General features: G+C 36.4%; 1 protein-coding gene across 2 annotated transcripts in view; it reads right to left on the bottom strand.

The window, feature by feature from the left end:
- Positions 1 to 18,954, bottom strand: part of ADCY8 (adenylate cyclase 8) — a 120,827-nt gene that overhangs the window by 24,633 nt on the left and 77,240 nt on the right. Inside the window, exons 8-10 of one of the 2 annotated variants that reach the window (XM_072328473.1) lie at positions 13,087 to 13,284; positions 7,196 to 7,296; positions 970 to 1,171 (exon numbers count right to left, since the gene is read on the bottom strand). In XM_072328473.1, coding sequence (XP_072184574.1) covers positions 970 to 1,171; positions 7,196 to 7,296; positions 13,087 to 13,284 — 501 coding nt within the window. The remainder of the gene's footprint in view (positions 1 to 969; positions 1,172 to 7,195; positions 7,297 to 13,086; positions 13,285 to 18,954) is intronic. The other variant, XM_072328472.1, reaches the window with a different exon arrangement.

Raw genomic sequence — 18,954 nt, 5'->3', positions numbered from 1 at the left:
ACCTATTCAATTCATGTAAAGCTGTCTCACATTTCTGAAGACATCCAGATAATCAGGACTCCACTGTATCTGCAAGTGCATTAAATGTCTTCCACTGACCCAACTCTTTTACCATGTGACTTTGTATAGCGTCAGGCCCACAGTATTTAATTAGCAATAGTTTTATCTAAGCTTAATGTCTAAGCTTAACTTAATTATCTAAGCTTAACTTGTCTAAGTTACACTGACAAAATTTGCTCTAGGTTTGTAATATCTGGGTCTTAGTGGAAACATGTACACTGGGAGACCAGTCAGACTAAATTCCCTGTACGGGCAGTGGAGAGAGGAAAATCTCTTTAATGGGACCAATATGATAACAAGACATGTTTTCTTCCACACTGATTATAAAAAGATCTGCAAGCGACCATGTCTATAGTTTGATTTTCTTCAGTGAATGTGAATCTGGGCTGAAGGAATCTGTTAAAATCACTAAGTGAACAAATGGCAAGTTCTGATTAGAATTTAGGATTTTCAACTTTTCTCCTGCAATGATGTTACTGGCCCCATGTCATCTGCTCTGTAGGTATGTTCTAGTTTTGCTGACCCTTCTCATTTTTTTGCAGGGTAATTGACAGGAGAAATGTGTGTTGAGGAATTTAATATTTACAAGCATTACTTGGACTAATAATCTTTAAAGAAAGCACAGGAGAATGTCAGAAAATGAATTGCTCTCAAACTATGGATATATTGAACAGAAATTAGCAGAAGGGCTTTAAAATATACGATTATCATGAGGAAAAGTAATTATATATTTCAGAAATACATAATTCAAGCAACAAACTAAATTTCCTGAAATTGTGGTACTTTGCCTTCTATATTTAAATCATAGCTGGCTTATAAACACGTTATTTAGCAAGTCCTTTAGCAAGCTTAATAATTCATAAATCATTTTATCCTGTATAATAACCAGTGGTTCCCTATGAAGCTTACAATATTTATGATGGCTCCAAGAAAATTAATCAGAATAGATGCAAATATAATGACATTCCTGGCCAAGTAGGTCTCATTAATCCAGCAGCAAGTTTTCCGGAGCATTAAGGGTAAACATTTGTAATCCTCTGCTGTGGTGATTAGCACAAGAGCGGAGTGCAACATAATCAGAATAGAAAATTGAATGACCATTGGTATCACCCTGGGAAGGAAAAAGAGAAGAGAATCCAGCATTAAACCTCATCACTGTACCACTGCTAACAAAAATTAATGTGCCAAAAGTTAACTCTAGGAAAATTCAGTTTTCATAAATTTGAGACAATTAGTTCACGGAAAAAAAGACAGAGAAAGAAGAGATTTATTCTTGTTCAGTGTGTCTGCCATTGCTTCACATTGCTTCTTAATGAGAAACTGCTGTTAAAGAAATAAGACAAGGAAATCATGAACAGTGCCTCTATCTGTCCAACTAGTGTCTGAGCAATCAGAATCTTCCTTCTTTCTGGATACAGCTGTCCTTTAAGTAGCTTTTATAGCAGATCTATTCATGCTGTAGGATTTTGTCTCCATATAGATACATATATATATTAACTGGTTCCCTATTCAGTATGTTGGGAGGTTGGGAAAAGTGAGATTTTGTATACTGCACAGAACAAATGTCTTAAAATTATTCTGTATTGCTGGTCATAGATTGTAACATCAGAAGTGTCTAGTGCAATGGTGCAGCTTGATTTCTGACATGTCAGGATATGATAACTACAGAAATGCAAGATTTCCCTGATTTTAATTATTAGTGACTCAACTGCTAATACGAAAACAATATAATCAACTTCCAAAAACAAAATAACACTCTCCAGATCAACTGTTTTCACAGAAGCCCTTCAAAATATAAATCAGATGAAAATGTGTTCTGTGGACCAAACATCAAATGGACAGTTCAATTCCTTTGAATAAAAAGATTTTTATGTCAACTAAATTTGTGCAAATTAAAAGTAACTTTACTGTTTCTTCAAAATTCTCCTTTCTTCATGCTGCGTTCTCTTTTTAGAACTGGAGTAATCAAGTAATTAAAATTTCTAGTGTCCTAGTTCTATACATTCCAGAACTCTATAACAATTTACTTGCAATGTGTCAGTGAACAAAATATTTGAAAGAGGACTATCAGAGCATCTCAGATAGACTTCTGCACTTCCAGTTGGTTGAGTGTATGTGTCATGTACTCTTCTAATTAAGCTTTTGGTAAGTATATGTTTTATCTTATTAAAAATATGAGTAGTTTTTCGTAGCACAGAATTATGTCACAGAACATTTCTAGATGATATAGGAAAAATACAAAAATTGAAGTTCTGTGGTCTAATAAGCTGAAATACGGTGAATTACACACTAATGTCTGTTGAGAGCTTCCATGTACTAACATTAGATTTGAAACTATGTACTATTGGTACAAAGTGTTTTATCTTATAAATGCTTCAGCATGCCTTTCCAACAAGATTTTCCAGAGGTGTTTATGTGACAATTAGAGAAAACAGTGGAGCTTCCCGAAAAAGCTCATCCAGAAGTAAATCTTGCTTTTGAAAGAAGGGAGAATGTAGCAAGTAAAAACATACTGCATTATGAAGGGAAGAATGAATAACAAAGAAACAAAGACTGGAGAAAGACTACAGATTTCATGATGTGCAATTAAAACTTTTCTGACAAGAGTTACATGATTCACTGAAAGTTCCAGAGACAACAGATTATTTGATGATGCCACGAGAGCAGCTTCCTTCTGTGAAAATGCACAGGAAGTCACTGATGCTTTCTGTAAAATAAAATATGTTCATAGAAACACTGTGGATGCACCCATGAACTGAATCTCAGAAAAAGGACGTGGGTGTGAAATTAAAAATCTGGGAGACAGAAATCTTTTTTTTTTTTTATGGAACTGGTAATGTGTGGACACTAACATTCTAGTTTCTCCCTCACTACTGTCTACACAGAGTTTGGAAGCAGTACATTGTACAAGACAGACTATCTTGTGAAAAGAAAAATAAATACAAAAAAAATTAAGACAGTTAAGAGGGAGCAATAGAGTCAAGGAAGATAAAATAAAGCCAGGGAAAAGTTGGACAATATGGTCAGGGAGAATTAGTCAAGAGAGCTTATTAAGAGAACTGTGTAGTTTAGGATAAGATTCATCTTACTACCAAGAATTCTCATATTTATTCAACTGAAAAATACCTTGTGATCCCCTGATTGACTTGTTCTCCAGTGGCTATATTTCAAATCCAGAGCATAGACACTGGTTTACAAGAACTATGTGAGATGAACTGCTTCAGCTTAATCACTAGAATATTCTGCAATAGCCTTCCTACTTTCCAAAGCCATATGACAGAAATCCTCTTTGGAACTGATAGTTTCTAACTATATCTTATATAAATATAGACAGTCTATTTCTGCATATGTAGCCCACCACTGCTGCTGACCTAGCCTGACCCAGCTTTAAATGAAACCAGAATAAAGCATTAAAAAAGATTAGGGTCAAGTCTCAAGATGTCAGACCAGAGGACAAAAAAACGTGAGTTCTTATTTCAGTTTTCTACACTCTAAATTTAGGACAAAATGTTATTGCATTATAGTACTATACAGACAGCATCTAGGAGCCTAAATCTGGAATATAAATCCAAAAATGCAGTACCACCTGCTTAGGTGCCAGGGAAACCACGTCCTTGTTTTTGTACATATTAAATATGTAAGGAACAGTTCTTCTGTTGTGCCTATACAAATGAATGTTTGTCTCTTTCTCTCTTGTCTTCTTAAGACAAAACCAAAACTACACTCTTCACATCTAAGACCTCCAAAGAATCAGTCCAGTATCTCTGTTAAGATTATATTGACATTATATTGGTAGGATCAAGTTGAGAAGAAAACATTCAGAGGTTAGAGAAACAGGAAAACAACAACATAAGCTGTTGCCAAAGAATTTCTCTCTGAAGTGGAACACCAGGGTTAGACACCCTCTACATTGAAGAAGCAACTCAGGGCCAAATGATTTTTATCCCAGAGGTTCCTTTAATGTCAAGATCAAATGAGGTTTGAAATTGAGCTTTTGCCTCCCTTCTTCCTGATGCACAGTTGGAAATCAAGAGTTGTGAAGCCAGAAGGAAAATTTATGTAAAACAAAGCATGCAGATGTCTAAATGAACAATTTGAAATCTGCTTTTCTCCCCTCACAGGAATAACCCTGGGAAAAACTGTTAGAAATAACTATAGCACAGAAGTTCACCCTAGTATAATCTATTGTCCATGTGAGCATATAGCATGTTCGTTGCAGGAGATAAATCAAACTCCCAGGACATTCATATGTAGAAGATGGATCACTGTAAGATAGGAAATGTAACTTAATGGCTTCACAGAGGATAATTACAGCAGAAATATGGCATTAGTTTATGTCACATACTATCCCCAACTCAATATTTCAAAGCATGAAAACTGCTGATAATATTCTTAACTTCTGTGTGGTTCTTGTCAGGGAAAAATATGAATGGATCCAATATCCATCCTGTAGGAGACAGACACAAACTGAGATAAAATACAGGAACTCCCAGACACAGTAGATGTAGATGTAGCAATAGAAAGTAGATGTGATAGAAATATGATTCCCTTATTGAAAACACAGATCACGGCAAACTATCTGGAAAAGACTCTGAAGATACTTTATGATGATTTAAATAATGTTTTCTTTCACTGTTACAAAAAATTCCCCAAAGACTCAGTTCAGAAAATATTCAGATGTGTTTAAGCAAATACATAACTCCATCTCCATTCAACAGAGCATTAAGGCATTCATTGAAAGGCAATTAATTGTGTTGTATAGGTAAATTACCATGAGGAGTGTAAATTATACAGTCTGTAAGCTATTCCCTGGAAATTATGTCTGTGGTGCTCCCCTACGGTAGTTCATTTATCTGATATCTATTAGAGGTATAAAAAGAAATATGTAGGATTTTCTGAAAAAAATCCTGCCTAACTTAGTGATATTTTCTTCATGTGTTCATTTCTGGAATTTATTTTTGAACAGAAACTTCAGAATTTTGAACTTCCAGATTTTGTTCTTTTGGAATCTCTTGGAAAGAGCCCAGTGGAGGGCCACAAAGATGGTGAAGGGCCTGAAGCATCTCCCCTATGAAGAAAGGCTGAATGAACAGGGTCTGTTTAGCCTTGAGAAAAGAAGACTGAGAGGGGACCTGATCCAGGTCTATAAATATCTGAGGTGTGAGGGAAAAGTGGCGAGGTCAGACTCTTTTCAGCAGTGTGTGGGACAGGACAAGGGGAAACGAACAGAAACTGGAGCATAGGAAGTTCTGCACAAATGCGCGCAAGAACTTCTTTATGGTGAGGGTAACGGAGCACTGGAACAGGCTGCCCAGGGGGGTTGTGGAGTCTCCTTCTCTGGAGATATTCAAGACCCACCAGGATGCCAATCTGTGTGACCTGGTGTAGGGAACCTGCTTTGGCAGGGGGGTTGGACTTGATGATCTCTGGAGATCCCTTCCAACCCTTACGATTCTGTGATTCTGTGAAAATATCTAAACTTTATTTGCATTTACTTATAATTTAAAGCCCATTTAACTTTCAGTTTAAAAAGTCTGCAAAGAGTCTGTGACATGCTGGAGGAAAAACAAAAGTACCACACAACATGGGATAGCAGTTGCAGGCATGGTGGCTGTGTGACTCCTTCTCCATTAACTACAAAGGCACCAGTTATCCTCGCAAGAATTAAGATAAAAGAAATGTCGTCTATTTTTGTTATTATTGCAGGGATTGATATAGCTAGCAGCAGAAATTATTTTGTAAAATGGGTTCTGTTAATAATAACCATAAATCTTCTTGTACATACTGAAAAAATTTTAAAATAACAGCTACAAAGAATGAAGAATTTTTAATGTACTTTGTGAGGACTTCAGACAAGCAAACTTACTTGAATTAGAGCACTATAGCACATAAGGAAAATGCAAGGTCAGATACTATTCTGGATATGTTCTCATCTAAGATCAACTATCATATACATAGAGTGTGCAGTCACTTGCATCTAATCAGCATTTTCATAGTATCATAGTATCATAGTATCATATCATAGTATCGTGCAAGTTGGAAGGGACCTTAGAGATCATCGAGTCCAACTCCCGGGATTCGAGCCCTTCCATGTAGCAGAGCAGTGCTTCTACCACTTGCGCCACAGGGGGGATTCGAACCCGGGCCCTCCGGTGCTGCAAGCAGCACTTTATACCACTGCGCCACCGGGGGCACACACAACATTACATTTTGTTATTCTGAGACATAAATGTAGTGAAACAGATCTTCCAGAGGTGATCCAAGAGATATCACTACATTAATGTTACATAAGCTTCTTATTTCATATACACGTACTGTATCTTCTGTACAAATTATTATCCAGGAACACATAGACTAAGCCTCATCTGAGTGGTACAAACCACTCAAGAATTATGATTTTCTGGACACTTTCATTTTAGTACTTTCTTTGCTAAAACCCAAATGGGATTAGAGGTATATTTTGCTGAATAGTAGATAATAGTGACAACTAATGAGTTTGACTATGTTACACAGACCAGCATAGAGATTACAGCTATGTCACAGTTTCTTTGCTTCAATAGGAACCTGCTGTTTGGTCAGATCCAGGTTGAAGCAGATGTGCGAGATGGTCTATCAGATCACCTATTGCTGTTGCTTTATAAGGGTAGAATACTGCTTTTACAATCTGGGTAGTATGCATCATAATAAGGTACAGCAATACCATTTTCTTATGTAGCATGCAAGAAACAAAAACAAAACAATCACTTATTCTCAAGTTGATTATCAGTCAATTAGCAAAGAAGCAACATTTTAATTCTGGATTACGATCACTGAACTGAAAGCAGAAGACCATACTGTGCTGAACTCTTGTAAACTGAAGTTCAGACTTTTCTCAGTGGGGATTTTTCTTCAAAACTTAACAGTACAATCCAAGCATTACAATATAATCAACAGATTCACATGAAAACAGGAAACTTCGGATAATATCATACAAAAGTAGATAATAAAGGGGAGGAGAAGAAGGCCAAAAATATTTTCAAAGAGTTTCCGGAACAAACAAAATTTATTGGCTCAATTCACATATAAAAATGTTATCCCACAGTTTGGTTTTCCCAAGAGTACTTTCAGATGTATAGCAATGTATCTCTGCATTTACCTGGATGAAGGAAGCAAGCTTTGGATAGCAGTGATGAACACGAGAACAATAAATGCGCATACCAAGTTTGATTTGAATACTTCATCTCGCATTTGAGAATACTAGAATAAAAAAAAATAAAAAATAAAAAAAAAGAAAGAAAAAATGAGGTAAGTTAGTTGTTAACTCATGTAGTGATTTCATAAAGGTTATCAAGAAAAGTTCCTGTGAAGTTGCTTTATTAACTTATTCTTTTTCCAGTATATTTGCATTAAAGGAACAAACATGTATTAGAAGCTTGCACTGCTGTGTAGAATATTAAATACATAATTGCTTTACCAAAGGAATGGTGGGTTCCTGAAGGCAAACACTATAGTCAGCTGTGACTGTCTGCATGAATTGTATTACAGAGGTGTCCCTGTGCTTGACAGATTGATGCTATTCTGTTTTCTTTTTTACTTAAAAAAAAAAACAAAACACACAAGCCAACAAACCCAGTTTGGGACTTTCTATGACTTGGGGTCATTATCGTTGCATGTGAACATATCCAGAAGCTATACAGAAACATATAAATGTTAGCATTCTCCATGGAAAAAAAAAAAAAAAAAAAAAAAAAAAAAAAAAAGTATTGTTATTTAAAAGATCATTTGAATAGCTATATTATTATCATTTATTCAGAAAGTATTTGTACAGCATATCAGACCATTGAATATACTAGCAGGATCCATTTTACAGGGGTTACCAAGAAATGGATTAACAGATACATCAGTGAGTTACAGTGGATCAGTTTAGGTGGATATGTTGCCTGAATTCTCATCCGGTATTCAACACTGCTAATTCAACAAAACTCTAATCAATTATAGTAGATGAAGATTAGTCCTAAGATGTATTTGTCCCAGAGTGTCCCTATTTTCAGAATCTAGAGTAGGGAAAAGGCTTTTCCCTTCCTTATTCCCATTTGCTTAGGGTAACTGATATGTTTATCTCTTGGTTCCTTTCATTTTGGACCTTCCTCTGCCATGATTATACCCTATGTATGCTGCTGTCAGAAACAGCAATACTTTGACATGATTTTTGATGGTACTCACAGGCAACTCCTTTTCATTTTGCTGCTGAATGCACAGAGTTATTGACCTCTATTTCATGTGCAGGGAAAGAGAGCTGCATCAGTCTGCTTAATGGAGTATTTATTTATTTATTTACTTATTTATTTATTTTGTGGCACATTAAAAATCAAAGGCAAAAAGAAAGACACGTTTCTTAAAATATAACAGGAAATTCCAATTATTCCTTAGGGAAATTATAGACAATGTATTGAATGAAATACAAACATAGAATTGCCTGCTGCTGTGTCAAGCATTATCTCAAAAACATGAATGCTGAGGTCTAATCAGTAAGAGTGCTGTGATGAGAAACTGTTAGTGTCTCTAAGGCTGTACAAACACCAATGACAAACACAGCACTTTTCTTGCAACCAATCCCTTAAAAGCTTGGAGATAAGGATAAGGATTAAGGATAGATTAAGCTTCAAGGTTCTTCCAGAAGTATGAGGAGGCATGTGGCCAGATGGAGCCATTTGGGATTGCAGGAAGAATCATAATGACACCTACAAAATTTGTGGCTACAATGTCCCACTGATCTAACACACTGATGTGACTTGATCATGGTACAGAGGAGACTCATTGTGCATCCCTTGGGACTTGAGCCCTTTGCCTTGAGTTCTGAATTGTTGGGTAGCACTGTTTATCTATGCCCACCCAGCTAGCTAAAATTAAGCTCAAATAAGAAAGGCCAAGGTTCCTCCACTGGGTAATGCTGCACATTCCCCACCTTTCAGCTTTTATCTAGAGCTTCTTGGAAAGAGGTGATGCTGGACATGCAATGTTCTTCATACATTCATCTAGATATTCTGTGCACTGGAGAGGAAGATAGTTGGCATTATGTTTACTGCTGATATTCTAAGTGAAAGGGAATATAGTGGTTTTATTTTAAATTTGTTTTCTGTGGAGCAATGGGAAATCTTCTGCAGCTTCTGCTTAGCAGAAGATGGAAACTCAAGGCTGGAGAAGAGAAGGATGAACTTCTGAGGAGACCAAAGAGTAGATACTGATAATCAATAACAGAAAAGAAGATGATCAAGAGGCTCAGAATTTGATAGATGTTTCTTGAACAGATCCCTGGGAAGCAACTGGATGTTTCTGGGCTTGATACAGGATACAAGAAGTGAGAGGTTTGTTTCACAGTCATTGAATTTCTCAGCCACCTGAACTTCTGATACTGAGAAATTCACATATTTAGGAACTCAGATATTGAGATCTAATTTTGACATGAGAAAACCTGTACTGTGAAAGACCTTTTGATGTTTTCTGTGTGCTCATCTCACTGAAAATACAGACTCTTCACTTCTAAGATCAGAATGGTTTATGATAGTAATACACATACACAGAAAGGCCTAGAATATTTTTATACAAATCTTTATACTGGAAACTTTCCTTAACAAAAACCCTGCCAGAATGCTAATCACCTTGCTCCATTACCACTGCTTATCCTCTCTGAAAATACATATTACTGATGTTTCCAAGTAGTTGCTACTAAGGTAGAACATCATAATGATATCTTTTAATTTTTGGAAATCATGTAAAGTATTATCTGATTTTCCTTATGAGCCATTACATGTTTGAAAACCCTCAGTGTTCTTTTTGTGCTACCATTAGAAGTACTCTCTAGTGATGTCTTTTCCCCTCTGTCTGCCTACATCCTATTTGTGAAAATAACCTCTAGCAAAACTGAGAGTAAATTAGTCTCTAAATGAGACATCAAATGCTAATAAGTAAAATACAGATTAGTAATGACTAGTCCATTTGAGGAAAGGATCTGTACAGTACACCAGATGAAAATCTTCCATAAAACCTCTGAAGAGTGTATTCTTAAAAATATTACTGTGGAAATAATACAAATATTGCAACAGAGAGATAACCCAGTCAGCAATGTAATCATTGCTGCTTGCTGTGGAATCTACATTTATCCTATCACTGAAGTAGACTTAAGATAAATGAGATGAGAGAGGAGTGGGAAGATGTACCACTGACTTAAACTGTCGTGATATACCAATGAGTTAAACTTTTGCAAACTAGGAGCTGTGCTAGATCCCATGCTAGTTTGGGCATGCTGTTTCCAGATGCTCTTTACCTTATGAAACCTCAAAAGAAGTAACTCAGCACTTTTAGTACCACTGTCAATCTGCTGTCTGCAATCTCTTGATTGAATTAAATGAATAATAATAAAACCAAATAAACAACCAAAAATCAAAAACCAAAAATCCAATAAGACAGACAGTTGAAAAAGCTAGAAGTCCAGCACGACATCTGAAATCCATTCAAGCTACCCAAAAGGAATTCTGAACACAGTGCATGGTAGTCCTTTTACTTATGCAGGAGGAAGAAATACGGGTTATTGTTCGTATGTCCTCTCACTTCACTGTGGTTTCAGGTACAGAGCATTAACACAATCCCAACTGAACACAGTTCTTGTAACAATGCTTGGTAGCAAGATCAGCTATGAGTACAAGTTGTTCTATATACTGAATAGCTGTGAAGTCTGTGGCGAGAGGTATTTCTAAGTAAAAGAAGTAAGTATCAGGCAAGTAGCAGTGCTTCATGGAAATGTGATGGCTAAATGTGAGGAAGAGGAGTTCCTTTATTTCAGAGTTACCTCTGACTTACAGCTGCCACTGTGCTGAACTGAAAGTAACTGGCAGCAAATGGAAACAGCAGTGTGAGATGGGAGACCAATAGACTTAATTCTGTCTATTTGCTTAGTAACACTGCAGGGAACAGCCCAAGATGCTGATATAAAAGGTCATGATAAGCAGTTGCAAAATGTCAGTGACTAGAAGAAAGCATAATTCCAGACTGAATTACGGGTTAGAGGTGGGGAGAAGAGGGGGAGGGCTTCTAGTCTGAATTTGTAGTTTTGTTTCCTGAATGGGCAGGAGGAGAAAAGGAAGAAGTGATAATAGTAAAAGGCATTGTGGAGTAAATAGCTACCTTCTGCAAGATAACATTTCTCCCAGTTGTTTTTTTGTTTTGTTTTGTTTTTCATGATTACCTGCATATAACAATTTAATACAAAGGCCAGCACTAATTGGTGAAAGTTTCACTGCTAAAGCATCTGTAATTAATACCTAGACTAACTAGGAGGAAAGAGAAGGATGTTTTCCACATTGTCCCACTAGATGCCTATAAGGAAGAGTACGTTGTCATTCACCATTCCTTAATCCACATAATCTCTTTGCTTCCTGGTGCTTTCCACATCCTTCTTTGAGCATGCCCATGGTGTCTTTGCACTCTCAACACAAACAAGAAAGTTCCTGGCTGGCAGCTCTCCAACAGTTGGAGGTGGATGGATGAGTGCAAATAGAAGTGTTGACATTAAATATATATATATATATTCCCATGCTGTGCTAAGAACAATTTACTTTAGAGGGTTCAGTCCACTGTACAGAAAGGAACTGTGTTTGTTTTCCTGTACTTCCTGTTTGGTCCAGGCACCTAAAGAAATACTGAATGAAAGCACCATTTTCCAGCCCTTGCAACATATGTTGGTGTCAGAAATGTTACACTGAGAAGAAAACTATCAAAACTGATAAAAAGACTTTTTGTCATCTGGAAGTAAGTGTGAAGTTTGTCGTTAATGACTCTTTTGGTCTTGCTAAGAAGAGTGGCATTTCAGCTGCAGCCTTTTATTTCACTGTTTATGAGATCTGGGTTCCTGTCAGCTTTGCATGAGAACTCCACTGAAAGAGATATCTTCATACCTTTTCTTGCAGCACTGATGGCTTTTGGGGATTCTATCTTGTGTCTCAGTATCACAGATATTCTTAGTGAAAATCATACTTTTTCCATTTTTTAAGAAAATATTTATTTTTTCTTATATGTGTTTGTTTTTAAAATAAGAGCTTCAATGCATTTCAGGCAGATTTTTTCTTTTCCAGTGGTTTTCATGACCATTAATCCCAACCTGAGGACTAGTTTCCCATAAGTCAAATAAAACAGTCTGTTTTCTGGTGAAAAATGATGATAATGAAGCAGGTCTCCAGGTGTGCAATTAAATATTTTTCTTTTATTTTTGATCTAATTTCACATCCTAATATAGACCTTTCATTGTTGCATTTCAGTGGCAGGAAAAGCAACAAAATCATCTGACATATACACAACATCTTTCCCATCTCATTCTGTGTTGGCACTCTGCATTAAAAAATCTCCCATTGCTTTGCCCTTTTTAACTTAATTTGTATATATGTGGATGGATTAAGATGGAAATTAGTGGGATCTCACTGCTGCTGAGAAGCAGTAAAACCAAGAACAGTATTTACCTCTTGAAAGCAGATTTTAAAGAAGGGATGTTTGCCACAAGGAGCTTACAGACTAATTTTGACTTCAAATGGCTTGGCATAGCAGCTGACATTGAGAAGATCAGATGGATTCTACCAGTAAAGGAAAGGCACATATCTACATAAATAAATATATATATATATAATGAATAGAAGTGTCATTTTATTAATAAACTCGGTCACTGTTTGTGCCAAAGCAATTTGTTATTTGATAGCAAAGTGCTTGTACTAGGCAGCAATGAAACTCAGCAAATGGCTTCTGTTTTCAGAAGAAGAGTTTGCTCAGTGTAGGCATTTTCCAAAAATTAAATGTGATCATTGTAGGGCTGTCACACCTGCATTATGACATTGCCCTTTATGGCCTCTCGCTCAGCCCCACCTTCTGAAAACCGAAACAAAATAAAAAAGAGAACAAAACCAGAACAGAAACAATGCAAGCTAGAACCTAGATCTTCTCTACTTCAGTGGACATTTATTACAATTTGAGCAGCAAGTAATGCAGCTACCAAGACTCAGCTACCTTATGCTCCAGGCTGGAGTCTTTAAACATCAGTGAAAAAGGCTTGATATGCTCTCTTCTCAATTTATCGCCACTCCGTAAGTCGATGGTGTGCTCTATTCGCTTGTTAATTTCCTCGGGCCCAGACTGGACATGCAAAGCTTGTGCAAGATGGTTTGGAAGCAGATTTATTGAATTTCTTGTTAGGGCAGCCAGAGTCTAGGGGAAAGCACATGCAAACAGAATAAACCTGCTGGTCCCCTTGGGTTAAAAAATGCAATGTTTTAGATCATGTTGCATTGCAAACCATTACAGCATTCCATGCAATTTATTCAATGAAATCTATAGAATTGTAAAATATTGTCTGTTCCACTAAACACATACAGCACATTACGGGAAGTGCTTTAATGTCCTGTTTTATACAGGCTGGCAGCTCTGCTGCTGTATTGAATGCTAGGAATACAATCTCCTTTCCAGATTCTGCTACGTAATTACCAGAGCATGAATGAGAGGAGTACACACCAAAATCACAACACAGTATTCAAGTCAGTGGTGTGTTTTCACGTCTCAGAATGGAAGCTACAGAAACAGAAGCTACAAATAAAATGACAATAATAACATTTTTCTGGTCTTAATCTTAGATTTACTGGATGTGTGTAGTTAAGGAACAGATCAACTAGGCAGGAGTAAAGAAGTTTGCATTTCTGATTGCTTCAGCTTGGGTTTTCAGATAATGTGCTCTTCTTCACTACTGATATATTTCAGCCAGTCAATATTACAGTTAAGCTATATGTTTGAATAAAAGTAATTCACTTTGTTTTAAAAATATGATCCTGTTTCTTTTATCCCTTTGATATTTCATTGACATATATATTAAAAAAAAAAAAAAAATAGAAGAGAAAACCAAGAAAAGTCTCTTGCACAGCTTTGCGAACAAAAGCAAGTCAAGATAGTACAAAGGATATTTCAGGTTCAGGAAAGAGGTAGAATTTGCTTTCATAAAAATGACTTTATCTATTTTTATGTTATGATTTCATGACACAAACCACATGAAAGAGCAGGCTAATGGGAAAACAAAGTCTATTACCTGTGATACTCCCAAGCATTAAGAAAAGCTAATGAATGTAAAGCATATAAACCTTCATACATCACAGCACAAGACAGGAACCGTGAACATGAAATACACTTCTGTTTTAGAAAAAAAATCTTTTTGGCAAAAAAAAGCAAGGAAGATTTTCTTGTATTGAACTTTATCTTTTCATACTAATTTTTCAGATATATTAGTCTTGGAGTTAAGTTGGTAGCAATAAGGTTACAGCAAAATCCCAGGGAAACGATCAATTGACTCAATACTGCACGATTACATATTAAGGCACTGTTTTATTTAGGTATTTTTATCTTTTTTAAACTGGGCATTACAAGAAAGTTATTATTATCAGTTTGTGGGGATGAAATCTCACAAGAGAGATTGAAATAACTGTTAAAGAACAAGATAGCATTAGATCCTGTTATGTGTATTAACTGATATCTCCATGGATAGTGAGGATGGAGAAGGTCCTTAATGTTTTAGTTGAGTATTATGTATTATTCACACAAAGGGAATGTTCTCAGTTCATTTGAGAATGTGACTGTTTTCTTCAAATTACATTTTAGAATTTGATTACTGTGAAGAACTGTCTTTCTGCTGAATGTATGAACTGGTTTAAAATTTGTAATGGATAGACATGGCACAGTGTCAAGAGTATTGCAACAGTTGTTAGTATTGGTGCAAAAATGGACTCTGAAATTGTATTTATTTTCAGAGTAGAATAAGAAAATTTATATCTGAGTTTAGCAAGGTCTCTCCCTTACACAAGCACACACATGTAAGACAGTTGTTTCAGAGTAAATCCTATTAAAATAAAGCAAAATGTCAAGCAAATTATTGGCCAAGTATATGTTCTAACCACATTTTTTTTTTCTCGGTATGATCTCCCATTCATCATTTTTTATTATTAAGATTCTCATTTGCCTCATTTGGTTCAGTGGTCTTTTGAGCCTTCCTGATATTGACAATAACTGTTAACCTCAATACAGGAACATATACAAGGATCTTTTAGGCAAAAGCCTTGCTAAACTTGAATCTGAATATAAAAAATAGAATGAATTAAAAGCAGCAAACAAACAGAAAAATCCACCCAACATTAAAAAAAATATTCTACAGACATTTTAAAAAAGGTACAATGGAATTAGTTTTTGCTTCCTTTCAATAAGGCTTTCTTGTAACAAGTCCAATCATCCTGATTTCAGCAAGAAGGAACATTTGTAATCAGTGATATTTATAAAACTCTTGGAAGGATTTACATTTGTTTTTCTTCATTTATCAAACTCCAGATCTTCCAAGGAAATAGGGAAATACAAGCTTAGATGCTTAAAAAACAGGGGAAAGGTAGGATTTTGTTCTGGAAGAAGACATGTCAGTAAAATTCAAAGAATTGCAGATCCCAAGAATCCTTAGAGTTGGAAGGGATGTCTGAAGGTCATCCAGTCCAACTCCCCTGCAGTGAACAGGGACATGCACAGCTAAATCAGGCTGGCCAAGACCTTATTCAGCCTCACTTTGAAAGTTTCCAAAGATGGAGCATCCACCATATCTCTGGGTAACCTCTTCCAGTGCTTCACTACTCTCTCACTGTAAAGGACTTTTCCCTTATATCTAATCTAAATCTACCCTCTTTAAGCTTAAAATCTTTTCCCCTTGTTCTGTCACCACAGACCTTGTTAAAGAGTCTATCTATCTCCTCTTTCCTATAGTACCTCATTAAATATTCAAAGGCTGCTCCCAGATCTCCCTAGAGCCTTCTTTTCTCCAGACTGTACATACAACCCCAGCTCCTTCAGCCTGCCCTCGTAGGAGAGATGTTCCACCCCTTGGATCACTTTTGTGTCCCTCCTCTGGATGCACTCCAACAGATCTACTTCCCTCCTGAACTGCAAATTCCACATCTGAATGCAGTACTTCAGATGAGGCCTCAACAGTACAGGGTGATCACCTCCCTCACACTTCTTTTGATGCAGCCCATAATTTGGTTGGCTTTCTGGGCTGCAAGGGTACATTGCTGGCTCATATCCAGTTTCCCATCCACCAGCATACCCAGGTATTGTTTTCGGCAAAGCTGCACTCAATCTTTTCATCCTCCAGCTTGGACCGGTAGTGAGGGTAGACTAGACTCTGGTGCAAGATCTTGTACTTGGATTTGTTGAACCTCATGAGGTACACCTGGGCCTGCTGCTCAAGCCTGTCTAGGTCTCATGCATCTGGTGTGTCAACTGCACAGGTGTTTAGTGTTCCAGCTTCTATTACTGACAATACGTGCTCTGGATACTTTCAGTTGGTCAGTGATGTGCAGCTGTTGTCAGCTAAGACGACTTATGGCATCTAGAGACAGACAAGAGATGTGACATAGAACTGACAGAAGACCCATTCACTGTTGGTCCAGTTGGGAGATTAGCTGAGGTTTGCTTTCTTTCTTAAACTGCAATAGATAACCACAGTTAAGAAACTGTATGAAGCTCCTATTCAATACGGTGAAGCCTAGTGTGCTATTGAGTCCACTAGTTGGAGCATTCAGTTGTTTCAGTGATTCACAGTACACAAGATGTCACAGAGTTTCTTCCTGGTTTTAGCAGATAGTCCACAGGTCTTTCATAGGTGCCTGGTTTAACAGAGCTTGTGGGTTTTTCACACATCCTGGAACATCATAAATAACATCAGACCCTTATACTTGGGAACTGAGCTCTGTGGGAGGTTAACACCTGAGACAGTCAATAGACAAAAGTGTAGGTGACTTGGCTCTGAGCCCAATTTCATCCTGCTATTTATACGGGTTTGCCATCTGGGCACTCTTTTAAATCTAGTTTTTCTGATAACTGCTGAGTTACCACTATAATATGCTTACCCAAGACACAGACATTTAAATTTACTTTTGTCTGTTTCATGTCATTACAATCTCATAGTGGCCTCCAGTCTGACATCTGGTCACCATATTTTGCTTTTAGCTACTTCCTCTGTAAGGTGCAGAAAATGATTCAAATCCACTGTCTTAACATAGAATAACTTATCTCTCTGACTTTCTTTGCTTTAGAAGAGAAACCCAAACACCTGTATCAATAACAGAAAGTTCCATCTATGTTAAGCATGAGATGAATTTCAAATTAAACACTTGTATCCTAAGCTTACCTCAAAACCAGAGCTAAGGCTTATGTTTATAACTGTTAATTATACTACTACAGCTTTTATTAATATCTATGATTCTGTTCATAAAGAGTGGTTATTCTCTTCCTCACTCATATCAAGACACCTTCAATTCAGTGACTTAGGCTGCCTATACAAAATGAAACTGATGTAAAGGATATGTACTGCAGTGAATCTGAACTGGGGCAAGAGAGCTCAAAAGAGAGTCTGCCATATCAGATTCTTCCAAGATAACCACAACTACAGCTGCAAGCGAGTATGGTTGCTCAGATTTTGTTGTTACTTGTAGCAGATAAAGAATTCTTTTAATTTCTGTCAGTAAATATTCAGACCAGACACATGGAGTGATATTGTTGTGCTGCTGTTATATAGATTCTCAACATCTACTTCAAAAGTCACCACTTTTATTAAACACTTATCTTTGTTTAAGGCTGACATATCTCTGGAAAAAAAAAAAAGTTATTTATCCTTGTAAAATTTAAACATATGATCTGAATTTTGATTTGAAATACATTATTAGTGAGCAATAATGCCTATTTTCTCAACTTTAAATTTGAAAAGTTCATAATAATCGAAGTATACATGGAATAGCAGATTATTTATATATATGTTTGTATTTTTTTTTCTGAGCCCACCCACCAGCTACTGGAAAACTGTGTAATACAAAATTCTATTTACTTCAAGTATAAAACCAAATTCTGTTCCATGGTCTCTTCAACAAAAAAAAAAAAAAAAAAAAAAAAAAAAAAAAAAAAAAAAAAGTGAGAAACAGTTCATTTGCTGCCAAAAGACAAATATCTGGTGTAAGACAGCAGCTTAGTTATGCCTATTTCAATAATTTTCATGAACTTATAAATCATTAAGTGAGAGTTGTTTTTTTTTTTTTTAAAAGAACAAAAGCAATAGAAACAGTAGATCTGCATTTTACTCCTCTTTGTTGTTAGCATCAAGGTCAGGTTTAGTTGAAAAAATGAACAATGAAATGATAGCCTATTATCTGTAGATCTTTTGGAGTACAGAAATTGGAATGTTTTAAAGGGAAAGAATAACAAGGAGAGAGACATCTGAAGAGACACAGCAGCATGCACTCATACCTCTGTTCCTAATGAAATGAGAATATATAGAAAGAGATACAGATAATAATAGTAAAAGGGAGTGTACATACAGATACACAGATGTACAGAACATATATAAAACAAGTGTTTTATATCACAGCAAACTACACCATGCTCCAGTCCATTTTGAAGAGATGCAGATACCACCATGGACTGTTTGATTGTGAAAACTTATCATTTCAGAGCAGATTTGCAAGAGGTAGAAAATAGTTGAGAAAGAAAGACCTCCACACAACAACACTTGAAGTTCAACAGACAATGAAGACAGGTAAGACTAAGGATGTGCAGCACAAGAAAGAATGTATTGTGTCATCACAGATCACTCAGAAAAATGGAATGCAGCTGACCTTGTTTCATAAAGAATCATCAATCTTTCAAGTGCAGTGTAAATAGAGGTGTCTGAGGGCATTTTAACCTTTCCAGCTTTATTTCCTCTATGTAAACAGACTTCACAAGCAAATTCTATGACTGTATAGGTATTGCTGTTTCCTGATGTGCTAGTAGTACAGTGCTTTTGGGAAGGATCTGATGAGGAAGAGT

This window comes from Excalfactoria chinensis, chromosome 2 (genome assembly GCF_039878825.1).
Source record: "Excalfactoria chinensis isolate bCotChi1 chromosome 2, bCotChi1.hap2, whole genome shotgun sequence".
Classification (NCBI taxonomy): domain Eukaryota; kingdom Metazoa; phylum Chordata; class Aves; order Galliformes; family Phasianidae; genus Excalfactoria; species Excalfactoria chinensis.
This window is presented reverse-complemented; position numbering and strand designations above follow the sequence as displayed.